The sequence below is a fragment of the Sceloporus undulatus genome, chromosome 4, assembly GCF_019175285.1.
Source record: "Sceloporus undulatus isolate JIND9_A2432 ecotype Alabama chromosome 4, SceUnd_v1.1, whole genome shotgun sequence".
NCBI lineage: Eukaryota > Metazoa > Chordata > Lepidosauria > Squamata > Phrynosomatidae > Sceloporus > Sceloporus undulatus.
In genome coordinates, this window is record NC_056525.1 from 32388664 (window position 1) to 32399039 (window position 10376).

General features: G+C 40.4%; 1 protein-coding gene across 2 annotated transcripts; it reads right to left on the reverse strand.

Annotated features, from left to right (window-relative positions):
- Window positions 1-809: 809 nt before the first annotated feature.
- On the reverse strand, window positions 810-9163 carry TP53TG5 (TP53 target 5). Of its 2 annotated transcripts, XM_042461837.1 has the most exons (5): window positions 9040-9163; window positions 6630-6698; window positions 4207-4343; window positions 1668-2010; window positions 810-943 (listed from the first exon to the last, which is right to left on the reverse strand). In XM_042461837.1, the coding sequence occupies exons 1-5, from the start codon at window positions 9073-9075 to the stop codon at window positions 932-934; spliced, it is 597 nt and encodes a 198-aa protein (XP_042317771.1). In that variant the 5' UTR covers window positions 9076-9163; the 3' UTR covers window positions 810-931. The 2 variants fall into 2 exon arrangements, with proteins under 2 accessions (XP_042317771.1, XP_042317772.1); XM_042461838.1 differs by lacking the exon at window positions 6630-6698.
- Between the last annotated feature and the right edge of the window lie 1213 nt (window positions 9164-10376).

The window sequence follows — 10376 nt, forward strand, 5'->3', positions numbered from 1 at the left end:
CTCACTGGAGGGGAGGGACTATGGCAGAGGAATTGGCATGGGGTGGCAGCCATCCAGCTTTCGGCTGCTTGAATTCCGTGTTTTTTGAACGCTGCCCTTCGTCTGCCGTGCATGTGGTGGCTTCTTAATTTTCTGTCTTTACACTGATCAATTCCTTCTGAATCTGGCCATGATCCTTTCTCCGCTGTAAAATTTGCTTTTCTTTTGGAAGAAATCCATTGTGTGTGGGAGGAGGTGTGTGATGTGTTTTTCAGTTTGTTTGTTTTTAATTTACTGAATTGGTAATACGATCTTCTGTCGTCCCATTGAGGCACCTAATCGAGCAAGGGCTTTCCACCTAATCAAGCAAGGGCTTTCCTATAATGACCCTTTCTGGCATTCCACGAGACTAAAAAGTGATTGGAAACAGGGAAAATATTTGGGGGGGGGGCACCACAAAGGATCTTGTGTCACCAAAATTAGGCATGGCTATGTCGCCGAAATGATGCCTGGCCGTATCACCAATGACATGGCAATGCGATTAGCTTGATTGGCATTTTTAAAAAATGGAACGGATCAAGCGGCACAAATTCTAGTGGGGATGATAATCACGTTTGAACCCCCCCCCCCATAACAATTGGTATTAAAAAGATCCTGTTTCATAGTGGGGACAACACTCACATGGAATCAATTCATCCATCTGATGTGAAAGTGAATTGTGAACCGTGTTAAACAGTAAGTGGGAATGTGGCCTAAACGTATCTGTTTCCTCTTCACCTCCCTCTCCTCCCACCCATTCAATTTTCTGGTAAGACAGAGACAGGTTTTGCATCTGAAGGAAGCTCAATACCCCCTTTATTACAGGAATATGAGTCAATAGGACACTCAATAGATTCAAGTCTTCAAGATTCTCTTGATATCTCCAGAACATCTGAAATGAGCATCAGTCCAGTCAGTCCAGTTTCTTTAAAAGAAAAAAGAAAAATCAGTGAAGAATCTCAAGGGCAAGAATTTTCAAATTACTATTCAAAAACCCCATGATTACTATTGCTGTGTTACCATTATCATTGTTTATGCCCTCTATTTAGCAGGTATACCGCTTCTATTCTTTCTTTCCATCTTTAACTTTAGGACTAAAAGTTGTCAAGCTTTCTCATCATGGAACCCAGCAGAGTGTCCTTTCAACCTTTCTTGGGTCTACTGACAACATCTCAACCCTTATACTGTCATAAGGCTATTCACCACTTATTTCACACAGAAGGCCTTGTAGTTAAATGTAGTTAGACTAAAGATGGGGAAAGACCCCTTTTTCCTGATGTCAGTTTGGTTCATTTATTGGGAATGAGAATGCTGAACAGTTTATGGAAGCACCCAGTGGTGCTGGGCTTCTTGCCTATGGTTGATTAACCCAAGCATTGAGCTGCAATGAATTAAACCTAGTTACCACCCATAGCAGCTTGAGCTGCTTCCTGCAAATTCTGGATCTATGTTCTGACAGTTCTGGAGGAACTGAACTGTCACAAACCAGAGCAGTTGGGAAATATTGCCTTGCACTAATGTGCTTTGACTATTAACAAAACTTCATAAGGAGTCTCAACTGCACAGACTCAGTCCACCCTAGAAATGTGGGCTCCTAGAAGTGTCCTTCCCACACCCAAGAGAAGAGAAATTAAAGTTGGCTTGCTTACAGGAAGCAGTTTGGGACATTTTGAATAACGGATGGTGACGACATGCTCCAGATTTTCATAGCAAGATCTAGTACAGCAGGGTTTGACCCATCTCAAAGCTGATGGTCTACAAAGCATCCTGGGTGCAGGCATATGAAGCCGCTGAGGCAGGCCTTTCAAGGTGAGTGCTTCATGTAGTTCTGAAGATGAAGCCTCCAGGGATGTCTCAGCCAAAGGTGTAGCCTCAGTCTCCTTGTCAATAGTGACCTTCTCAATGTCTATGACAGACTCAGCAACATCCACAATAGGCTCAGCAACCACATCTGCTACAGGCTTTGGAGGATCTTCAGAGATGGCATTCATCCTGTTACATGAGCAGACCAAAGGTTTTGTGGGTGGATCAGCATTGCCTTTGCTCTCTACCATGTAGGAGACCAGTGCTTGGGAAAATTCCTTTTTGACTTAAACTCCCACAATTCCTTGTGTCCCATGTATTGGTGCTCCCCAAATGATGCAACATTAGTTCTGGCTATCATTTTGGCGGATTTTCAACCAATTTTAAAATCTTTTTCTTGTGTTATTTTGGGGGGGGGAGATGTGAACCACTGCAGGTTTGGCAGGTTTGGGCCATTTTGAAGTCTGTATATTCTTATCTGTCTGATAGATTGACAGAATATTATTATGTGCTCACTAACAAGGCTGAAAATATTTGAAATTTGCAGCATTGCTTATGAGATTGGCATTTTCAAAGATACCAGCAGATTGAGAGGATTACTCTAACAACTGTTGTTGAAGTCACAAAAGCTATCACCTCTGAGTCAAGAAGCCACTTTTCATTATTTCTATTCCTGAGGAGAGGTTCCTGTACTTACTGGGAAAATCTCAGATTTCTACATACATTATGTTATCTTTCTATTTCTCCTCACCTTTCTAAAGCCCACAATGGAGAGTGAGATCAAGTGGCTGTTACTATTATCATTCACATGTGGACTTGGTTATGGTCTCTTGCCTGGCTGTCTTTGGTAAGTAAGAATCAGCTTCAGCTAAGACAAGCAGGTTTGGTAAAACTGGAAGAGTATTACTACTTCATTAGAATCATAGAATCATAGAATCATAGAGTTGGAAGAGACCACTAGGGCCATCCAGTCCAACCCCCTGCCATGCAGGAAATCCAAATCAAAGCATCCCTGACAGATGGCCATCCAGTCTCTGTTTAAAGACCTCCAAGGAAGGAGACTCTATCACCCTCCGAGGGATTGCATTCCATTGTCGAACAGCCCTTACTGTCAGGAAGTTCCTCCTAATGTTCAGGTGGAATATCTTTTCCTGTAGCTTGCATCCATTGTTCCGGGTTCTGTTCTCTGGAGCAGAAGAAAACAAGCTTGTTCCCTCCTCAATATGACATCCCTTCAAATATTTAAACAGGGCTATCATAGCACCTCTTAACCTTCTTTTCTCCAGGCTAAACATCCCCAGCTCCCTAAGTCATTCCTCATAGGGCATGGTTTCCAGACCCTTCACCATTTTTGTCGCCCTCCTTTGGACACACTCCAGTTTCTCAATGTCCTTTCTGAATTGTGGCACCCAGAACTGGACACAATATTCTAGGTGGGGCCTGACCAAAGCAGAATACAGTGGCACTATTACTTCTCTTGATCTAGACACTATACTTTTATTGATGCAGCCTAACATCGCATTGGTCTTTTTAGCTGCCGCATCACACTGTTCACTCATGTTCAACTTGTGGTCTACTTGGACTCCTAGATCCCTTTCACACGTAGTTTCATTCAGCCAGGTGTCACCCATCCTATATTTGTGCATTTTATTTTTCCGCCCTAAGTGCAATACCTTACATTTCTCCGTGTTGAATTTCATTTTGTTAGCTTTGGCCCAGCTTTCTAGTCTATTCAGGTCATTACCTTTGAACCAATGATGTGTGTGGTTAGGGTAATGTGTAGTTTCACCTCAGTTGTTCTCAGTGTCTCACAAAAACAAAAACCTAGGCCTAAATCTAAATTTTTACTCCTAACTAAAGTAGATCCATTGGATGGATGGAACTCATATCTAGGTACTCATTGCTTTAACTGGTCTACTGCAGTTGGGACGAATAGTTGGATTTAATGGAGAACAGCACTGGTGGTAGGGGCCATCTTTCACATCTTCCACATCCCAACAGGTGGTACTGTAGCACTGTGGCTGTAACGGAAAAACATGGAATCCCTTCTAGTTTCATTTTTGGATAATTTTCTTGTTTTGTGTGTGTTGAGGTTCTAAGGGGGAGTCAAAGTGTAGTGGAGAAAAGGTTGTGGTGGAACAAAACTGCTACATTTTGTCAAGGATTTTAGCTGCTTTGGAATGTTTAGGGGTGACAGATCACTCAGGAGGAAAAAACTAAAAGGGGAGGTCTTAAGGCTTGTGGGATGGATTCAGGGGCCACCAAAAAGGCGATGAGGTAGCTTGCACTTTCCCCACCCCTGATTGGGCCATAGACAGTCTTCATCCTCGCTTTCCCTTTCACACACACACACACACACACACACAAATGTCTATGGTCACTCACCCTGCAGGGGAAGCTGAGATGTTCAAAGGCCCCATTAATGCTAGCATTTTCTGGTATTTGTGGGCTAAGTCACAGAGACACTTGATTCTGCGATTCTGACTCTTGAATATTCTGAGTAGAACCAACTTCTTAATTATCTGTCCAAGCACAGAAAATGACCATTAGTTCATAGTATCCTGGAAATAAATCCTGGAAATAAATAGTAGCATTATCTCTGTTTCTAAATCACTGGCCATGAAAGAGCTCAGGACCTCTGGTAGAATCCTATTTTTGCATTTAAACCCTCCCCACTGAATCCGATTTTAGAAATTGATTCAGAAAGAGTGGCCATGCTTTTTGCCCATTTTTGCCCATTTTTGGGGTTTTTTGGGGCTGAATCAATTTATTTAGAAATAAATCGATTCAGCCCAAGTGGGAACCAGGCGGATTCGAATCGGATTCAATTCTGCCCTGGTTCCCATTGGCCGCCCGGTCAAATCCCCAGCCCAGCCTCTTTACCAACTTCTTTGGCCTCTGACCGGCTTCCCTGTGCCTTTTTTTTTTTCAAATTTCCCATGGCCAGGGAGGCCAGAAGGAGGTCGCAAAGAAGCCAGAAGCCTTGCAACCTCCTTCCCAGCTTTCTCCCAGCTTCTCTGCTATTTCCTTCCAGCCTTGGGAATTTTTTAAAAAGGCCACAGGGAACCTGGTCAGTGGTCAAAAAAGCCAATAAGGAGGCTGGCCCAGGGATTTTGGAGCCAGGAGAGGCCAGAGATGGGCCGAGCAATCAAGCTTCCCCCTGACACTTGCTGATTCCTGAACCGATTCCTGAAACCGGTGCAAACATAATGGGAACTACATTTTTTCAGAACCAGTTTCAGGAATCAGATTTTCTGGTAAGTGGGAATGGGCCCAGTATAATCATAATCCAAGATTATGCTCCAACTAAAGAGACAGAAGAAGAAATGGAAAGCTCTAAGAAGGAAAATTTGGCCTGGTATCAAGAAATAGAAAGGAGAATGACTGGATTTTTCAAGGCCAACTATTTGTTCATCGCAAAAACCTTCTTCATAGAACCAAAGAGTCAACTGTATACATGGACATCACCAGATGGCCAATACAGAAATTATTAGACTGCATAATTGTATGTAAACACAAGACCAGGAGCAGATTGTGATATATGATCTCAAAAATTAAAGTTAAAGAAAAACACTAATCCACCCATCATGCCAAAATAAAACCTGAATAACATGTTCATAGAATTTAAAAGCAACGTAAAAATAAGCTTTCTACTGTTAAACCTAATTGACAAGAGCTAGAAGAATTCTGGACTGAAGCCAGGTACATTGTCATGGAGGAATGCAAAAAGACGTTATTTGCAGCCAGAGAGAGAGAGAGAGAGAGATGCCTCAATGGATGACAGATGAAATTTTTTAAGCAGTTAAGCACAGATGAGAAATAAAAATAAAGGGTGACAGAAATAGGGTCAGAACCCTGAATACAACAATTCAGAAATTTGTGTGCAGGGACAAGAAGAACTTTTATAATAATCAATGCAGAGAAACAGATGATAAGAACAACAAGGAAGAAAAGGTCTTTTCCACAACATCTGAAAAATTTAAACCAAGAGCTCAGATTGTGTAGATCATGAAAAGTTATGTGTAGCTCTTAAAGAAATAGGTATTCAGCAACATTTGATTGTCCTGAAATGTAACAGGCACTCAAGAGGCTACTGCCAGGACAGAATATGGAGAAACAGAATGGTTTCCAATTGGCAAGGGATTAGGCAAGGCTGCATTTTATCACCCTTTCTGTTTAACTTGTATGTTGAACATATATGTAAAGCAGGATTAGGTTGGGAGGAAGGAGACATGAAAATTGGAAGAAGGAACATCAACAGTTTAAGATAGGCAGATGGCACTAAACTACTAGCAGAAAATAGCTAAGACTTGGAATGATTATTGAAGAAAGTCAAGCAAAGAAGTGCAAAGACAGGTTTACACTTGAACATTAAGAAAACAAAAATAATGACCACAGATTATTTACATAAGACCCGGAAGTGCCAAGTTATACCACTGAATACTAAAATAAGGATTGCCCATGTCATTTCATTGTGAAAGCTGGACAGTGAAGAAAGGTGATAGGAAGACAATCAACTCATTTGAAATGTGGTGCTAGAAAAAAGTTCTACAGATACCATGAACTACCCAAAAGACAAATAAATGGGCTATTGCAAATCAAGCTCTCCCCAGAAGCCAAGTTGACTAAACTGAGATTGCCAGAGGCCCCTTTATTTGGCCTGTGTGTTTTGGGCCAATGTCAACTTGATGGCAGTTAACAACAATTCATTGAGAATGAAATAAGCATCCTTCCAAATTGTTCTGGCTAGTCATGGGCTTTGTCATGCAATTTAAACTCTTAGGAAAGAGAACAGAATAGCATTTTACTTTTTTCAAGTTGGTCCTTATGTAAACCAGATTGTTTGTCTGAGATACACCACTCTCCCCATCGTTGGTCTGGAAAAGAGAAAAGAAAAAAAAACACCCACAAATGATCACACACTTTCTATATGGCAAAGCAGGTCTGTCAATGCAACATCTTCCAAAGTAGATTTTCCCAACTCTGTGGTGCAGGAAGCATCAGTGGTTATTTGAGTGACGCCCTTTGAATAATTTCCATTTTCTGTCTTGAAATCATAAATCAGGGTAAAGATAATAAAAGTGACATTTTTTTTGAGTGACACCCTTTGAATAATTCAAGACAGAGGGCAGAAAATAAATATGTATGTATCTATGTATCTATGTAAATAAGTAATCTAGGTGGAGTTTAACAGGTCTTTTCACACAGTTGTTTGTAACTGGGTGAGCAACATGAGACACAAATAACATTATATCTAAGTAGTACTGATGTTTTCAAGATATAAATATTATTTAGGTTACATTAGCCCTTTAGGAATAAAAGTCTCCTCATATAATTGTTAAAACATGTATCCTGAAACCTTTTTGGGGTGAGGGCTATAAAGAAAACTACATATAACAACATGGGTAATTCAGCTTTGCGACCAAAGGACAAGATAATCTATTTATTTCTGCTGAATGCCCTGAGGCTACAATCCCATATGCACTTACTTGGAAACCAAATCCCATTGAACTCACACTGGATTTGACTGTACATTTATTGTGTAAGTTTATTGTAACATGTCTTTTAATTAAAATATTTTCATTATGCCTCCCAATCCAAGGTTTTCCAGGCAATCTACATCATAATTTTAAAAGAAATAGTCTGATCCAAATTTAGTCATGCTCAGAGTGGACCTGCTGAAATCAATGGGATTTATGTTAATCAAGATCCATTTTGTCAAGTACTATTGGATTCAGTGGTTATGCTTGGAGCATGACTAAGTCTGAATCCAGCCCAAATAAAATCCCAGTGTATTAATAATACCACCAAACAGTGTATACTTTAAACATCACAGACATAAATTACCCAGTCCAGTCTCATTAATTACTTAGCATCTAAAATCCTTGAAGTGGACAGCAAACAAGTGGCCATGGGGATGAACTTCTACCAATAAGACCACCACCACCAATAAGACCCATTCCTGCTAGTTACCCACCTCAGAAGCTGGAGGTAGTTGGATTTGGACCTCAGCAAATATCTGCCGTGATAATCAATATGCCTTCATGAGAATAAAGCCCCCATCAGTATTTAAGGGTACCCAACCACTCTTGTCCCACTCTTGTTCCTATCATTAATGTTATATCATGCTCTACACAAGACATGCACTTGACCTGGACTTGGAGGAGAAGAGGCATGGGTCTTCTGACAACTGCCTAGACCTGAGGTAGTATATCTGTGGCTACATGCTATATCTAATCTTTGGCCTAATTTTAGGAAGGCCTACTTTCATATGGCCTGCAGAGATGGATTGCAGAAAGAGAAACTGAGAGACAGACATGGAACTACTGTAGAAAGAATCTTACAAATACCCAGAAAACCCACAGAAAACTTGCAAATACCCTTCAATATTACAAGCTGGCTGCACCCAATACCAGCTTGTCCTGTCTAGCATCAGCTGAAAACCCAAAGGACTTTTCCCATTGGCGAATGCCCATCCTTAGATAGCCCATCTCCTACAAAGACAGCCAAGGTTCAGAGCAGGTGTGGAAATCATGCAGCCCTCCACATATTGTTCAACTACTTGTTCCAACAGTTCTAACCAGAATAACAGATAGTGAAAAGTCCTGGTGACACAGATACAGCCCACAAATGAAACAAACAAACAAATAAATAAATTTATATTTCCCCGCCTCTCCCTGCGGATTGAGGTGGGGTTACAGCCCGATAAAAACATACAAATCCAGTCAATAAAAAAGAATATATCCAATACAGTACATCATATCAACAATAATAATATCAATTAAAAGCTAACTTATCATGATGCAAAAATTTTATAACAGTAGAATTGTACAGAATCATCGTCAAGGATTGATGGATGGATATCTTAAACAGGATCAGATGGGTAGGCCTGCTGGAAGAGCTCCGTCTTGACTGCCTTCTTAAAAGCGTCAAAAGTGGTAATAAGATGGATCTCTTCTGGCAGCCCATTCCACAATTTAGGGGCGGAGGCAGTGAAAGTTTTTTGGGTGCTATCAGATCAAACTGAATACAACAACCACACAAAAACAATAATTTTAAAGGATTACAAGAATCCCATTAAGAGAAGGGAGAATAATTAAATGTAACCATTTAAACCTAGGATAAAATAATATGAGCATGAAAATAAAACTCAAAGCAATGAAATAAGTGGGATGTATTAGTCCTATAAAATATTTGAAATGATAAAATATGAGGCACCTTGGGGTATTCTTTCTTCTTTTCCAAGGCCTTCATATTCTTTTAGGTCATTCCACAAGAGCATCAGCAGTAGGTCCTGTAGTGCACTGTCAAGAAAGTGGGCTGCTCCCTCTGGCTCTGAGATGCTAGTGCCATTAGGGATGAGAGCCATCAGTAATGTTAAGCTACACAGATCCTGTGACATCATTTCTTTGTGACATCACAGCCCAGGTGCTAGTTATGACAAGGGAGCTGGGAAGTAAAGGGACTAAATAAGGGAGCAGTGCCAGCCCTACTGTTAGGCCAAGTGAGGAGGCTGCTTTAGGGGCAGGTTTAAATTGTCAGAAATGGCAGCAAATACATAATTAGTTAATCAGCAGCTGGAATCAAAGAGTTGGAAGAGACCTCAAGGGCCACCCAGTCCAACCCTCTGCCATGCAGGAATACACAATAAAAACAACAACAACAACAACAACAACAACAACACACACACACACACAAAATGGCCATCCAGACTCTATTTAAAAACCTCCAAAAAAGGGGACTCCATCACCTTCTGAGGCAGTGTTTCCATTGCTGATCAGCTCTTACTCTCAGGAAAGTCTTCCTAATGTTGAGGGGAGAGAGGCCTGGCCTGAAGACAAAGAGCCCTCCTCCTGGCCACATCTATGGAGGGGAGAGAAGGCCAGGCCGCAACAACAGGCCTCGCCTGGAAGACAACATTCCTCAATAATAATAAATATAATAATATAATAAATAATAATAATAATAATAATAAGTTTTATTTATAGACCGTATTCCGCGTTGATCATAGCGTGTACAAGTAAAAAATTGCAATGACAAATACAAAGTACAATCAAAAATTTTTAAAAAGAAAAATTGATATTAATTTAAAAAATATCAATTATTTCTTTTAAAATATTTGATTGTACTTTGTATTTGTCATGGCAATTTTTTACTTGTACACTGCTATGATCAACGCGGAATAGCGGTCATAAATAAAACTTATTATTATTATTAGTATTATTATTATTATTATTATTATTATTGAGGTGGATTCTCTTTTCCTGTAGTTTCAATCCATTGCTCCAGGTCTTAATTGCTGGAGCTGCAGAAAACAAACTTGCTCTATCTTCACTATGGCATTCCTTCAGATATTTAAACATGGCTATCATGTCCCCTCTTAACCTTCTCATCCCCAGGCTAAACATACCCAGTTCCCTAAGTCGCTCCTTATAGGGCATGGTTTTCATACCTTTCATAATTTTGGCTGTCCTCCTCTGGACATTTTGTCAGCTTGTTATTACTGTTTTACAATCAAGGATGGGGAGAGATGCTTATGGGATTTTTATTTTATT